This window comes from Haemaphysalis longicornis, unplaced genomic scaffold, assembly GCF_048455015.1.
Source record: "Haemaphysalis longicornis isolate Haplotype H1 unplaced genomic scaffold, Haemaphysalis longicornis Haplotype H1 scaffold_56, whole genome shotgun sequence".
NCBI classification, from domain to species: Eukaryota; Metazoa; Arthropoda; class Arachnida; order Ixodida; family Ixodidae; genus Haemaphysalis; species Haemaphysalis longicornis.
This window is the reverse complement of record NW_027526397.1, coordinates 1,011,609-1,028,360: the sequence shown is the minus strand read 5'-3', so window position 1 is coordinate 1,028,360 and position 16,752 is coordinate 1,011,609. Positions and strand designations below refer to the sequence as shown.

The 16,752-nt window shown below is 48.5% G+C and overlaps 1 protein-coding gene across 3 annotated transcripts in view; it reads right to left on the bottom strand.

Annotated features, from left to right (window-relative positions):
* Positions 1-3,360: 3,360 nt before the first annotated feature.
* The window catches only part of LOC144140920 (uncharacterized), a 66,838-nt gene continuing 53,446 nt past the window's right edge, over positions 3,361-16,752 (bottom strand). For all 3 annotated transcript variants that reach the window (XM_077672417.1, XM_077672419.1, XM_077672418.1), the window contains exons 10-11: positions 16,113-16,387; positions 3,361-10,483 (exon numbers count right to left, since the gene is read on the bottom strand). In XM_077672417.1, the coding sequence (XP_077528543.1) occupies positions 10,088-10,483; positions 16,113-16,387 (671 nt within the window). In that variant the 3' untranslated portion in view covers positions 3,361-10,087. The remainder of the gene's footprint in view (positions 10,484-16,112; positions 16,388-16,752) is intronic.

Genomic DNA, 16,752 nt, shown 5'->3' with positions numbered 1-16,752 from the left:
CGGACTTCACTGACGTGGGCACGTTGAGGATAACTTACGCTTTAAGAGTACTCAGGTCTGACAAAGTTCTGGGGATCCTCCATGCGACACGAGATTGGCTGCCCATTGACATGCGGTGAAACGTACATTTGCGCGTCAACATTGTGGGAGCGTTCACCGAGTCACCAGTGTTTCACAGACTGTGGGGCCTTTGTGAAGCAGTGTGGCCGCTGTATGGCAACCTCCAGGGAATCTGCTGGTGATTCCTTGGTGGCAACAATTGTAATCATTGATGAGCCATTGCCAGAACCTTCTTGGGCACCACCAGAACGTGCGTGGTCATTGCAACCATAACGAGACTGTTTTACACTGCTAGCAAGTTAGTACGAAGAATGAAAGCAGCCATTCTACCTCACGGCATCGCAACACCAAGGGTTTGGTCCACTCGCCAGAAGGTGCCAATTGCTCACAAAGGTGATACTACATTAACAAGCGCATTTTTATGGTTGGTCCCAGATGTACACTGTATATGCTGCACTTCTAAGAAAAAAGGGTATAAAAAGCCCAGCAAGTTTTGCCACTTAGCTCTTTGCGTGTAGCGCCCTCTGTACTGCATTATGAAACACTGAAATGGGGGGAAACCATCTCCCGTGCTGTCTGCAATCTGCCACCAGCGTTGACACCGATAATGAAACCGTTCTTGGTTGCGCAGTTGCAGTTGCTCTCGCCGATCGGGCGTACATGGCGGCTCTGTGCCATGCTGCCCCTGTGACTCTCAGTGCTGCCACTGATGAACGGTGATTTGGAGCAATTTCTGTATCGGCAAATTATTAATTTTGGAGCAATTTGGAGCACCTAAGTGCCAGTTTTGGAGCACCTTGGAGCAACTAAACATCAACTGCCAGATGTGCCCAAAGCATCTCTCAACACCGAAAATTGACCGGTATCGTCCAGTAATTGATGTGGAGGTCGCCATGGAAGGTGCTTTTCACACATGCAATCACAAATGAACAGCGCAGCTGAGGAATAATGGTCTTCTTGTCCTCACTAGGGGAAGACTTTTTCAAGGAGTCACTGAAAACGCTTTATAGTTGGCAGGCTCGAACATGCATTAAAAACTGCTTTCACAGTCGGCTCTCCCAATAGCCCAAGAATAGCTAAATAGCCAATCAAAAAAACTTTCCCGCCAACCTCAAGAAAATGTAGCCCAGTCTGGCTTAATTATAGCCCAACCTGGCATCCCTGGGCCCTCTCCTCTCACTGTACATTGCATTGGAAATGTAAGGTGGTCTGCAAGAGTGTGAGAAGTGGCGATGATGATGTCATACACCCATAGCAGTGTGTTTCAAGACGCATCAAGACGCATCTTAACACTGAACGCCGCAAAGCCTCGCACCGAAGGAAGAGAGTCCCTGTTTATCTGAGTAACCTAGCTGGTTCAGTTTTCCTTGCCATTTTCACTCCTCGTAGCTTGAGTGGTATTATTAAGAATTAATTTGTCTGCCTAAATATATTTCAGGGCTGTTCATGTTACGACTGATGGGTTCACGACATCGCCGCGCAGCGCAGTTCGCCATGCATGGGACGTTGTTGAAGAGGTGAGCTCACGTATGCCACTCAACATTTCAGTGTCTTGTTGTTTTAATGCGTGAAACTGCTGTTTATTATAAACTTAACCTATTGTTCGCTTTTGCCACTCACTTTGTGAAGGTCCAGCCAGCCTGCGGCAAGCGGAGCACGGCATGGACAATGGCCTGTGAAAAATCGCTTAAACGACGAACTGTCTACATGCCGTGTATACGAACAGAGCAGTAAAGGTATTCATCCATTCCAAGAGTTCTTCTATTTGTGATACAGGAAATCAACGCACTGCAGTGGCAACTCAGATGTAGTGGCTGCAACAAAAAGTGCAACAAGTTGGCGGCCAATCGGAAGTCCAATGGGGCCTCCAACGGGAAAACCTACTGGCATTCCAATGGGTTGTCCAAAAGGTCACCCAAATGGCCGGCCAATGGGAACGCCAATGGGTGCCGAATACATCATTGGCCGACCAATAGGCCGACCAATTGTTCGACCCATTGGAATTCCAGTAGGTCGGCCAATGGTTTTTTTCGGCTGGGTGTCTCTTGCAACGAGGTTCTGCTGTATTTATGCTGAACGCGTGCCCAGTTGCAGGCGTTACTTACGGTCGCTTCTGGTGGTGTGTAGCTGCAACGCTGTCGTGTGTCTTCCCTCCAATGTGTCTTCACTGGTGCAGAGCTGAAGTGCTCGAGGGCCCTGGGCAGGCCCCTCCTAACTGTGGTTGAAGTCGCTGGGGCCCGCGTTGAGGGCATGACACTTTTGGCAGAGGACCTCCTCCCTAATCCTCGGCCTCATCACCAGCCTATCTACACCCACTGCAGGGCGAAGGCCTTTCCCATATGTCTCCAATTATTCCGGTCCTGTGCTAACTGCGACCAATTTATCCCCGCAAACTTCTTGATCTCATCTGCCCATCCAACTTTCTGCCGCCCCCTGCCACGCTTGCCTTCTCTAGGGATCCACTCTGTTACCCTTAATGAGCAACGGTTATCTTGCCTTCGCATTACATGCCCTGCACACGTCCATTCCTTCTTCTTAATTTCAACTAACATGTCCTTAGCACGCGTCTGTTCCCTAACACACTCCGCTCTCTTCTTGTCCCTTAATTAATGTTACACTTATCACTTCCATTCCATTGCTCCTTCCACCTTCCAGAGTGGAACCACGTTCCAGCAGCGGTCGCTGATACTAACAATTTAGAAGAGTTCAAAAAGCGGCTGCACGCGCACTTTGGAGTACAGGCTGCCAAGTACAAGCAGGTAGTTGCCTGCTTAGCACTGCTGTCATTGTGAACATCTTTTTAGGTTTTTGTACGGTTGAAGTGCCCGATTGTTGCATTGCTTGTAATCAAAAGTTGTTCCTTTTTTTTTTCTGTCCTTGTATGGTATTGAATAATGCCGCTATATTTTTTGCATTTAATTCATGTCTGCAACAAAACTTGCTAAACACTGTTCTCAGCTAAAAATGTAACCTGTACCACGCCCCTCTCCAATGCCCTTTTGGGCGATGAGGGTATAGGAAATAGATAAATACACAAATAAATAAATAAAAAGTTGAACCCTCTTAGTGAGCCTCCAAGTTTCTGCCCCATAGGTTAGTACCGGTGAGATGCAGCTGTCGTACACTTTCTTCTTCAGGGACAGTGGTAGGCTGCCATTCATTATCTGAGAATGCCTGCCAAATGGATTTCAGCCCACTCTTATCCTTCTAATCATCTCTGCCTCATAGTTGGGATCCGGGGTCACAACTTGGCCTCGCAAGTGGCCCAACCAGCTAAACGAGAAAGTGGAGAGTCCCGCATTGTGCAAGAAAAATAACATTTATTCATCCATCTGTTCGATGCTGCCAGCAGCCTGTTGATTGCCAAGGCAGGAGGGTTCATAACATTTGCGCGCAAAAACATCACGCACACGTGGAACAAAAACAACAAAAAAAGCATTAAATGAGTACTATTCTAAGCGCAAGCATACAATTCTCTCTCAAGATCGCATTCAGAACAAACAAAACAAGTGTAAGTTTGATCACATAGAATCATCAACACAATTACGACTTTGTGATTGGACCCTTGTGATTGGATATAAAAGAGAAAGAAAAAAAAAAAGACGAAACAGCAGGCACAACTACAATTGTGCCAGCTAGCACAGATTACAATAAAAACCTGTAAAAAATCATGGCAGTATCAAATGCCCTAAATAGTTGTTTACAATAGTTGTTTACATAAATATGTTGTTTACATATTGTTTACATAAATACGTTGTTTACAAAAAAAGTTGTTTACACACAAAAATAGTTTGTTTACAACAGTACCTACACTGCACACACATCAGAAGAACATGCCCTCCTCCACACCACAGTCTCTCCAACCACCAAGCTCGCATATATCGGCGTCTACAAACAGAAACCTTCTACAACCACACTATCCTCTCCCACATATCTCCGTCCATTTTCCACCACAACTGCCCACAATGCGACACCCTCTCACAACCTACCACCTTGTGTATCCATGTCCCCACCACCCCCACCCCATTCACTCCCCCTCCCTTGAGCAGTGGGAGTCTGCGTTGACCAGCTCGGCGCCGGAGCATCAAATCGCCCTGGTGCAACGAGCCCTGGATTCGGCGCAGGCTCACGGTAGGAGGCTGACCACGTCCCTTTCCAGCTCCCTTGGCTGCTCAATAAAAAATGTTTTTTACCACCTACAACTGTACGGGCAAATTAGGAGAGAGAAAACAAAGCTGTGGATGAAAAGATAAAAAGATTAACGTATGAAAGAAGGAAGAGCGAGGTCAATAGCACTCAATATTAGACATGGCACACGGTTTCTAGAATGGCACTCTGTCATCCAAAATCATAACAATCGGGACTAGAAGATGGGGGACAGTCAACTGATACCTGGAGTGGCAGCAGGCACATGAGGGTGCACACAACTTGTTATAGATCACCCGACAAGAGAAAAGGCACTTTCAGTTCAGGAATTTGAAGCAACTGCAGAACAGATAAGTCAAGAATGAAGCGCTGACCACGTGATACGAATGCGGGCTCCAAACCTCTCCTCCCGTGTGTACGAAATTTCAGCGCCCGTTAAAGATCCCCAGGTGGTCAAAATTATTCTGGAGCCCTCCCCTACATCACACCTCATCGCCTACATAACGTCAACATGTTAAACCCTACATTCAATCAATCAAACCAAACCTACCCTCCTTTGGCAGTTTTGCTGCTTTTAGCTAGAAAAACTGAGCCTATTGTGATCCGCTCTAATGTTCTCAGATGAATTTTTTTTCCCCGTGAGGCTGGTGTTCACGGATTGGACCCGCTGATGGAAATGACACATGCACCTTAGCCCTTCTGTTTGAATGCCCTCTACGCATGCAGTGTCTTTTTTGCGTGTGAGTCTGGGGTGATGCCACGTGCATATTCCAGCAAATGACTCAGCAAAACATCCCTTAGGGCGAGTTCATAAATAGTAAACTCAGACTGGAATACTTGCGCTGCTTAGAGCAGTACAAAACGCAGACGGAGACAAGGAAACAACACAGGCGCAAGCTGTCAACGGTTTGTTCTTTGGAGTGCCCAGCAAAGCAGGCATTCGAGCCTAAGTGCAGTGAGCAACACACCGCATTAACCAGAATAAGAGGTCACGAGTCCCTATTCTTGATGGATGATGTATAGATGATGTATGGTCCTGTTTATATGGTACCAGATGCGTGTGCGTGCTGTGCATTTTGCCTTCCTTGTGCGCTGTTCAAAGCATTGTTTCAAGAACCACAGTTTCTAGGTGATACCTCCTTAGTCTTTGACTACGGGACCTACTAAAGTTATGTACTCTGTAAAAATGTCTATTGCAATATTAAACTGAAACCTAAAAAATGCTATGTATACGATGCTGGTTACAAGGCATTCCAAAATAAATTAGATGGTACAGTTGGGCCTAGATATTTGCATCAGGGGACAAGTTTGTTCATTTATTTTTAAACCTGGTGCAGTGATTGTTTTTCGCGATGGTCATCTAGGTGGAATGCTCAAAGCAAAATAAGGACTCAATGTAAGGACTCAATCTGTGCGAACGATTTGTCAGGTGTAACACGTTGTGTCCTCTTTGGGGCCTTGTCTTTGATCTGTTTGCAATGCAGTAAACTTTCGTTATGGACCCGTATTGATCATCAATGTCTTGGCTTCTAACTGCCAGAAACCCCCCTTCCCTTCTTTCAGGATGTGTTCCTCACAGAGTCAACACATGACGCCTATTCTGGCTTGTTCCTCTTAATCACTGCTATTCACTTTTGTGGTAAGAGCACTTCTCATCCGATGAAACAGGAAAAGGGATCATAATGAGTGGCTGTAAAAGCTGTGGCACGCAGTGCTGTAGGAAAAGCAGGAAAATGGAGAAGCGTCGATTGCCTCCTCCTGCGCTCCTAGCAACGCTTTCGAAGCGTCTGTGTGATTGTTTTTGTATGGGCCCTACCATATTTACACGATTGCTAGTCGACTCGAATGTGCCGTATTTACACGATTCTAGGTCGACCCTTTTTTTCAAATTTGACAATCCAATGTTGGGGGGTCGACTTAGAATTGAAATCAAACCGTCTACCTCTAGTAACGGCAACGGAAGCGGGGTGCTATGAAGTGGGGACAGCTTTGCATCCTCGTTCCTATGGTTATGGTCTAAAGTGTGAACCGCACGTGGCGTTTTCTGCTCGCAAAAATGTGCCGCGCTGTCGCTGCCGCGAATACCACCCGCATGCTGCGTGCTACGCGATCGGCGGCGGCAACACGGCGGGGTCACCAGCCGCGAAGAGGTGCGCGTAGCTCCAGCGAGCGCGCTTCTAACCGCTCTTTAAGATATCACTGAATTCACAAACGAAGACATTTGTGCAGCAAAGGAGCTGATAATGTGGTCAAAAACGACACTATAAAGCATCATCCGCGCCGCTAGGGAACGCGCCAATCATATATCCGCCACTGCGGTAAGCCTAAACATCTCCGGCGGCGCCAGCCGGTTGCCCCGAGCGCTTTCGCCACAAAGAGCGCGCCTTCCCATTAGGGCAAGTCGTCAGGCTCTTCCCACTGCCGCGCTCGTCACGCGTCATACCGAGGTAGAACTTAAAACGCTTAAAAGTAGTAGAAGCAAAAGTCGCCCGCGCAGCGCCGATGCGCACGAATCGCGTGCAAAAACGCTCAAGAAGCGTTTTATTCGTTTCTAATACGCAAAATGAGTATTAGCGAATCCCTTGATTCAATGTGCGGTACTAATGTAGCCCAAATCATATCACATTGTTCAGTACACTTCCGAACGCGATGGTTGCTTTCGCGCGCGGCCACTTCCGTCAGCCGCCATGTTGTTTGTTTTGGTATCGCGCGGCAGTGGCCGCTGCCGATTGCTTTGATGGTTGACATCTCGCAGCGAATGTGTTCTTCCCGCTCAACCCACGGCGCATGGTTATTCCCTGTGCTTAGAGAAAAGCTGCTCTTTTTTAACATCTACCGCTCATACCGCGAGCGCACGGCTCTTGTGGGAGCATCGATCATTGTAGAGCGTAGAGCCGCCGTGTGAATTGACGGAAGCGCTTCTCTTTGTGATACAATTTTCTAGGCAGCGCTCGCTTTTTTTTTTTTTTTTTGAGAGAGATGCAATTTTTTGGGGTCGACCTACATTCGAGTCGACCTACAATCGTGTAAATACGGTAGGTTGACCTTCCAGAAAATGCATCTATCTCAACAACAAAAAAAAGAAAGAAAGAAAGAAGGAAAAAATGCAAGCGCTGCCTAGAAAATCGTACCACAAAGAGAAGCTCTTCCATTGACTACCAATACCCTCCATAGGGCGGCTCTTCCATCAATGATCGATGCTCCCCCAAGAGCCGTGCGCTCGTGGTGCGGGTAGTAGATGTTAAAAAAGAAAAGCTTTTGTATAAGCAAATTTATTCCCAATTATGAGAACACATTCGCTACGAGATGACAACCATCGAAGCAACCGGCAGCGGCCACTACCGCGCGATACCAAAACAAACAACATGGCAGCTGACAGAAGCGGCCGCATGCTGTTTCCTTTTATTCGCAAGTATGTTACTCGCATTCAAGAAGCGTTTTTTTTGTTCGCCTCTAATAAACAAAATGAGTATTAGCAAATCCCTGGATTCAATGCACGGCACTAACGGAGCCACAATCGTATCACATTGTTCAGTAGACTTCTGAACGCGATGGTGAGAGGTTAGTCACTGTAAGTACGGTGGACAAAGGGCACAGATCCGGAACGCCAACTTTCAAAGTCAGCATCACCTTTATCGGTGCCAGAATGTATGCAATGGTAAATGCTACGCTTTGACCGTAACCGGGCATTCTGTGTTCTAACCGACTTCTTCGAGAGGAGGACCGGCCCTAATTTTTCCTTTTTCCACACGTTCCCGATGAAAGTGCCCTGCCATCATTAGCATCTCCAGCCCAAGAGAGTGTTGGTCTGTCCTTGTCTGTGTCCGTGCTACCACACTTTCACTATGTCCAGGGACCCTTGGGAATGTGCACTCTAGTGCGAGCGTGGCTTGCCACTTCCCCTGCGGTAGAGTGAACTAGAGCAGAGTGGTCCAAACGCCTATACTTTTAAGACATCAAAACTGAAGCCAAAAACTGGTAAAATTCATTAGTGGCACTGCAATCGTAAGACTTCAAAATGTGGCGTAGTGGTAGAATACTCGCTTCACTCGCAAAAGGCCGAGGTTCGATTCCCACCAGTGCCACACTGTTATATCTTTTTTTTGGTTTTTCCTTTTTATGTCCCTGAAACCTTAGAGAACTACGCTTAAGGGTTGCTTTATTGACCTTCAGTCTTTATTTTCTGTTCGTTACGACATGCTATAGTCATACTCTGACAGTGAAATCAATATTCGTGCTTCCTTAGAACAGGCAATCACAAGCGAATTTGTAGTTTGCGATCATTAGAAAAAACAGCACCGCAAATTTTCTTAGCAACAAATACGTCATGAATATTTACGCCTACCTGTACACATAAAATTTCATACAAATATTACTGTATGAAACCCTATGCTTATACATGCTTTTGTTTTATGCAACGTCACATTTGCTGAATCTTCAACTGATAAGTGCGTGTTCATGCAACGAGGTGCTAGTCTGAGCTCGGCAGCACTTTCCACCAAATACTAAAAATCGAGGGTAGATTAGGAGAAGAAGCGTATATCTGGCGAACTAGTGCGCCACCGGTGCATATTTTAGCCCAGAGGACTATATACTCGCTTCACACCTGGTTTTTAAGTTATACGCTGTCTTCAAGCCTAGGGTGCATTATCTTCCATGCAACGGCTGCGCGTCGCAGAAGTTCATGTAACAGATGACGTGAGAGTTTTTGCTGGCCGCCATCGCAAGAATACAAACAATTTCTCTTCACATTCACAGTAGTAATAATAAAGTGTGTTTACGTAAATAATTATATGGCCATGTTTATATTTTATCTAATTTTATAATTATTCATTTGTTTGTTAGTTTGTTTTTAAATTATCCACGCAAAGGCCAGGGTTCGTACAGGCTTCAAAAGCAAAAATTCAAGGGTTTTCAAGGACTTTCAAGGACCAGAAAACACATTTTCAAGGTCCCCATTTAATGTTTTATCTGGTATTATTTATAACTTTTCCAACACAATGCAAAAGTTTTTTATTGCACAATACATAAGCACATTAGTGCACATTTAGATAGGTGCTAACGGGTTCGTATATGCTCCCCCAGCTTTATTTTTTTATTTCATGGCTGGTATTTAGAGGTTTTTCTTTGTGTTTTGCTGAGGCTGTTTGATTTCTAAACTTAGTTAATGTTGCCTGCATGTCCTGCTTTGTCAGCAAGAGTACCAGCTGAAATTAAATCGAACAAGTGTTGCTTCAAGGCAGGATGAACTATGTACACGTCCACCATTTGCACGTAAAAGCAAACGTAGATGGAGCGTATGAGTATAGTGAACTAGAATATAGTATGAGGCACTGCAAACATGCAATGAGCAAGCGTCCACAGACTAGAGTGCAAGATAGAGAACAGAAGCTGGATTTCACTGGATTGTGTCGTGATATGGATTGGATTGACAAGTGCCTGCTCCCAATGTTGCCTTGTAATAACGAAAATCCACCAAACTTCTAATTTCACGCAATACACTGGAACTTGATTGTTACAATGTTTCTCCACATTTGTTAACACCTAAAATCCATGACAAACACTTTAAATTCTTGTGACAAAACAGGGCCATTGATTCTCTCAGGAAAAATCAAGGGTTTTCAAGGACCATTTAAAAATTCCAGGACTTTCCAGGCCTTGAAATTGACACTTCTGAATTCAAGGGTTTTCAAGGTTTTCAAGAACCTGTGCGAACCCTGAAAGGCTCAAGTTGCAACTGACCACCAAGTGGCGGCCTGATGATCGCAACACTTCGGGGGATTCCTATTTTGTTACGCCGTTCTTGCTTCATCTTTGGTAGCTCGTTTGGACCACTCCGTGTTCTAGTTCACTCTACCTGCGGTAGTGAGAGCGGGGGTCATCACACCTGCTCCTCCGAACCCAGCAGCACGTCCCGCAGGTGTGCCAGTCCCCCCTGCCCGTCCCCCTGGTGCGCGCTGCCAGCCAGGGCCAGGGCCCGGTCGAGGCGGGCCCGGGCCTCGGAGCGCAGGGCGGCCGCAATGCGCTGCTGCTGCTGGCCGCCCGGGCCCTTGGCCGGGTCGTGCAGCAGGGCCTCGAGCAGGTGGGGCAGGTGGTCAGGCAGCAGGAAGCGCTTCTCGGGAACCAGGTCCAGCCGGTCGGGCAGCGTCGTGTAGGGCAGCCGGGCCACCAGCAGGTGGCAGTAGTCGCCCAGGGCCTGCGCCTGCTGGCTCAGCAGCGCCGCATACGTCGTGTGGTACAGCTCGTCCACGCTGCTCTCGCTCGCCACGCCCACGTCCTGCACCGGGGGAGGGCAAGGGTGACACTGAAACTGCACCCCTCTCTCCAGCCCCTGCAGTGTGTGGCGGCCGCCTGCTGGGTCCTTCGCCAATAACACTTCACAGGACAATTTGGTCTTTTACACGTGCCAAAGTACGATCGAGGTTCGACACAAATGCCTGAACGTGCCTGCTGCTACGTATAACAAATGGGAGACAAACGCAAATTAACGTGGCTATGAACAACAACAGGAAGGATAATGGCACTAAATAGATGCGAGAGCCTCCACAACTAACCCTTAGCGCTAGCCTGCAAATTCCACTGGCCAATTCCCTTGGCAGCAGAAATGATGGTTGGGTCAACGCTTGTAGTACCTTGGTGGTTCAAAGACAGTAGGGCATGGGTCTCAGAAGGATTAGTGGGGGTAGTGGTACGGGGAGTAGTGGTACTGCTGCCTCACAACAAGATATTAGGACTCCTGTTTATTGTTCACCCTCCATCAACCATCTCGCAAGCGGGAATAAAAAAAGAGCTGACAAGCCGATACACCCAGCAAAGTGTTAAGCGACCTATGTATAGCAAAGGGTCATCATCGCTCCCAGTCCTCGATCCTCCGTTTATGAAACTATCCAAATCACCCTCGACTCACGCTCCAGTAACCAAATCAGTCAGCCAAGATTTCCGCATGCTCTTCTGTCCATCTCTAACCAACTCCAAAGAATGAAGGAACAGGACCTCATCTGACTCGTTCACCCAGTTCATTCATACCACAAATCACCTGTGTCACCCCCTATCTTACACTCCCTAAAGAGGATCTGGATGCTCTCAGGCAATCGACCAAGCTCTTAACTTCCCCTGTTCACATCCACAGAGCATTAGACTTGGTGACACTGTCACCAAGCCGATAGAAGGACATCTCTCCAGCCAGAGTCCCTGACTCGCCCAACCCTCCACAGGGCTTGCCCCTCCCAAAGATCTTTGCATCACCATTCCTCAAACTGTAGCCGCTCAAGCCACCCCTGACGACCAACACCTTACAATAAGCATCCCGCAGTCCACCCAGGCCGACGTCTCGCTCGTAGCCAAGCTCACTAACGAGCATATGGCAAAGTCCCCAAGGTCTCACATACAGATGGAAGCCCTTACTCCTTCTTGCTTAATTAAGATAAGGTCACAACCTGTGCCTCCATCAACACCCTCTCCTCACTGTAGCTACACCTCTACCATACCTGCCGACTCGCAGACAAATATGATAGGGGTCTGTCGTCAGCCTGTCGTAGCTCCTCAAGTCTATCGCAGCTCCTTGACAGGTAAGCTGGCCCTGACAACCCGCCGACAACACAGCAGCCATCACCACCCCACTCGGAACAACAACCTTGTTTCAACTCCACCTCAATCCTTGCTGAAGAGCAACAACTATGCATGTCAGCAACTCTGCCCCCTTTTTTCCCCATGCTACCGAGGACACTTTGGACACTCCACCCCTGGTCCCACTCCAAGTCATCACCCAGCATAACTGCACCCTTGGACAAACCCTCCTGCCTCCTCATCATCCCAAACTACTCAAACAAGAAAAAATTAGTGCCCTTCCACTCTGTGAATAAGGATGACCTGTGAAGCAGCCCACGGTGTGCACGAAACAAAGCAACTTTGTAATTTGTGATTGAGCATACTTCCTAACTAATTAACTGAATAAAAATTGGAATGACCCGAGCTTTATTCTAGCGGACAATCATGGAGCTGTCTGTTTCCCTCCTGGGTCATTTGCGTAACACACCAGCCAAATGCGCCCGGACCACTGAGGACACCGGATAGGTCAGATTGAACCATCTGACGTCCACATTTAAATTTCCTGCCAGCACACCAGACATGTCATAAAAAGGACATGAAACCTATAGCTGCGCCTGCACGCCTCCACTCCTCCTTCTACTCCCAACCCGTACACGCATAAACCCGCAACCGGTTATGTACACGTGCTTGGGAGTGAAAGGCACCGTCGAAAACGTTGCTCTGAAAGATCTCTACGCTGAACAAGTAATATTGGATCATGGCGTTACAAGCGGGCAAGCTGCTCTTCATCCGGGAGGGATTCGCAGTTACTCGACGAGCTGGAACCTGCGGCGGCAACTGTTTTGAGTAGTCCTCGTGCCCGTTCATGGTTCTGTTCAGGCCGAGCCTTCTTCAATTCCCTCTTTTCCTTCTACAAGCAAACAACATGCGTCCGGTCCATAGAGAGTTAAAACCTCGAAGGCCTTAAGCTTAATTCTAGCAAACAAACCTGTTGCTTTCTGTTTCCCTCTGCCATTGTAGGCATATTACTGTCTGTCTACAGACCAAACCAGACCCAAACCGCTCGATTACAGACGACAGTGGACAGGGCGCTTTGAGCCATGGGACTTCCTCTTTCAAATCTCCCACCAGCACAATGGGCATGTCACTGGTAGTGGCATGAATCCCAGCTGTGCGCGCACGCCGCCCTCCTTCATCTCCCAACCTGTGCACACATAAAGGATCAACCGGTGATGGGCGCGTAGTTAGGCGTGATATACATAGGTGAAGATGTCACTCGGAAAGCCTTTCAAGCTGAAGAAAAACTATGCGCTCCCGCAGGCATTTCAAACGGCCAAGTGGCTCTTCGACCAGGTGGGATTCGAGTTGCTCGGCGATGTGGAATCTGAGGCAGCAACAGCAGCGGCTGCATACTCGGCAGCGGCGGCTTTCGATTGTTTATACACCCATGCGTGCTTCCGTTGATTCTCCGCAATCACCTGATAACGGCGCTACCGTCGTTGTCAGCTGATTGCACAACTTGTGAAAGAGGCATCGGTGGTGGTGAGAGGAATAAACGCTGCGAAAGAGGGGTCGGCAGGGGCGAGGAGAAGCCCCGGAGCAGTGCTGAGTAAATCGGCTTCACCGGAATGAAAACTGGGGGGTTTAGGCATATACTGCATTGCAGTAAAAACTACAGTGCAATCCACTTACAACGGTCCCGCATATAATGATAGTACACTGCTAACAATGATCAGTTCTACCGGGATTGTCAATTTTACCATAGAAGCCGTGTAAAAAAAAAAGAACACATATAACGATGCGATTTTCGTTTGTATACAGCTCATAACCATCAAATCCTGGCTCCCTCGGACGTGGATTGTGCCAAATTCGGCAAGAAAATTGTAAAATAAAGCTGAGATACCGAACAAGTGGTGGAAACACGATCGGGATCATTGCGCATGAACTCATTTAAAAAGCCTCGCAAGAAGGAATTCCTGCATTGCGCCTGTTAGACACTATCATCATCAACACAGCATACTGGGCCGATCTGGTCTGAGCCAATCCAATCCGGCTTTTTTGGTTCTTCCTGCTGCGTAGGCGGCGAAGTTGGCGAAGTCGGCGAGGTCAGTTCGTTATTCGCACTGGTGCCTACGCAGCGCAAGGCTATATCGCTCGAAATGCAGAAACAAATTTTGAAAGATGCTCGACAAGGGATGAAAGTGGTGAGCCTGGTCGAGAAGTACAAGCTCTTGCAGTCTACGATATCGACGATCTCCAAGAGTGGAGGCTCAGTGATGAAAAAGGCTGGCACCAGCGGCCACAACAACGAGAGGAAATGGGCTAGGGAGCCCTTCTGCAATGACTTTGAGGAAGCGCTTTACCAGTGGTTTTTATCAGCACCCTCGAAAAATCTGCCCATTAGTGGGCCACTGTTGGCTGCAAGGGCACGGAAATTTGCTTTTCTGCTCAGAAACGCTGACTTTTTGCTGGGAGGAGGGCGCATTCAGCGCTTCAAGGAGTGCCACGGCATTATTTTCAAAACCGTTACGGGTGAGGCTGCGTCACTTGGCACTGCGGCCAAGGAGAAGTGGCTGGACGAGACGCTACCCGATGTAATAACGTGCTTTGAGAAAAAGGAGATTTACAATGCTGAAGAAACTGCGCTTTTCTACCACCACTTTTAAAAGGAGACGCGTGTGTCGGTGGAAAGCATTCTAAGGTCCAAGTGACAGTGCTTCTTTCTGTGTGCGAACACGGATGGGAGAAACAGGGCGAAGTATTATGGGGTTGGGAATCCCAAGAAGCCAAGGTGCTTCAGGAACCAGCACATACCAGTGCGATATCGGCCCAACAAAAAGGCTTGGATGACAAGGAAGCGCTTTGAAGAGTGGCCTATTGAATTCGACGGGGAAATGGAGAGGCAGGGGAGAAAAGTCATCCTGCTTGTTGAAAACTGGAGTGCACACAATGTCAGCCCCAAGTTGTCTTCAGAGGAGCTAATCTTCCTACCTCCAAACACCACAGCAGGTCTTCAACCAATGGACACTGGGGTGGTTGAAGGCCTGCCTGAAGAATAATTGCAGATGTCAAGTTCACGAGTTTGATGAATAGCCTGAGGACAATAGCCTGAGCACAAAGCTTCTTCTGCTGTGCACTCTGGTCATTCTTCGCGCTTGCATGACTCAACAGCTGCGATGCTTCTTGACTGGGAGTCATGAGATCGGGAGAGCCCACCTTGCGCTCCAGGTATTCTTGGCTTGCACAGAAGCCCACATTTGCGGTCGTGCTTGTACACTTGGCGGGAAGCTTTAACCACTTCCGTACATTGCATTTCCATTGAGGGGGCTCATCGTCGTTGTTTTATAGCTGACTGAACCACCGTGCATTTAGTAAACTTAATAAATAGCAACTGTGCATGTCTGTCGTCCCCTGTGTTTCCGCAATGAACAAAACTGCAGTTTGCAACCGGTGGCACCGCATCTGAGGTGAAACTGAAAATCTCTGTTACAAGTGAGTTTGTTGATCAAAATTCAAGGATAGCTTGTCCTTTATATCCAACTATCTTCTACATCGGATGTCTGCTATAAAAGAGGTCAACGTAAGGAGAAGGATAGGGCGGCCAACCATGTGGGTGGATATTGTCGCTTACACCCAATTGTCTCTTACATACACACCTCTTACGATGAGGTTCAACTGCACTTATAAAGTTCATGCGTTATAGTCCGAGACGGGCGTCAACTACAATATCACTGCCACGCCACCATATGCAGAGATGTCAGCACTGCTTTGAATGCCTTGTTAGAACAGGGCATGCCTGGACAAGGACCCAGCAGTACTTCCTTAGACACAGCACGACAGCCCTAATGGGCCAATGGTCTGGCTAATTGTTCTCCAGGATGCGCGTAACGTGGACAGTCTCACAGAACGTGCAGGCTGAGAAACTTGTAAGGAGTAAGTGGGAGAAGGTTGCATGGCTGGGGCTCCACTGTGTTTGGTCTGTTTGAACCAGCGAGCAAAAATACCATATATAGTAGGTGAAAAGGCCCATTGCGGCGAGTGCGGGATAATGCCACAGTGAAAACAAACACAAACTACAAAGCTTTCCGAGTTGCGACGGGGAAAAAGGGGGCAGCGATGCCCGATGGACAGCGGCCACGATTCACTCCGGGAATGCACAGTTGGCTGCCAATCATAGTGGCCGTGCAGGTTGTTTTTGTCCCGCAAGAGACACCGCTAGCTTCGCTAACCTAGGCCGAGTGCTTGTGCCGTTATCTGGCCGCCCTAGGAAGCGACGTTTCCCCTCCTGTCCTGTTCTTGCTCCGTGGTTCGAACTGCCGTTTCCGCGTCCCCCAGCGGAGTCCTCGAGCGGGACTCACCTTGTGCAGGCGGTATGCCCGGTGCTTGAGCAGTGCGCCGTCCGACTCGAGCACGAGCAACTTGACCCTTCGTCCCCCCTGGGGGGCCTCGTTGAAGCGGGGGCAGGGCAGGTGCGCCATGGCCAGCGCCCAGTCGTGGGTCACGTGGGCGGGGCCCGTGGCCGCCTCGTCGTACTCCACCCGCACGCCCAGCTCCGACTGCAGCAGCGCACACAGCTGCCCCACGGCTGCCACGTGGGCCTCGCTGTCGCGCGAGTACACCACGCGCACCTCCACTGCGGGCAACGGGGAGGGAGAAGAAGGGGGCAGTGGTCGGGGGTGAGGACACCCCCGAGGGGGACAAACCTTCCACTCAAACCTCCCCACTTGCCCTCTCTCTCACAGCCTGGTGATAACAGCTGCCAAGAGCTGTCGATGGTAGTGCAAACGCTGTGGCATTCGCACCCCCATTGACACTTTAAAAATGCACAGAAAAACGTATTCACGTTAGAAAAAGTACCAAAGCGGAGACCTAGGCAAGAACAAGCTATCCAAACAGCAACTGGATTCTTAAAAATGGCTCTGTGACAAGCATTGTCAGTCAGCACATTCATAGGGTGCTGTGCTGCCTGCTCGACGGCTTGGGCATCCTAAAAAGGAA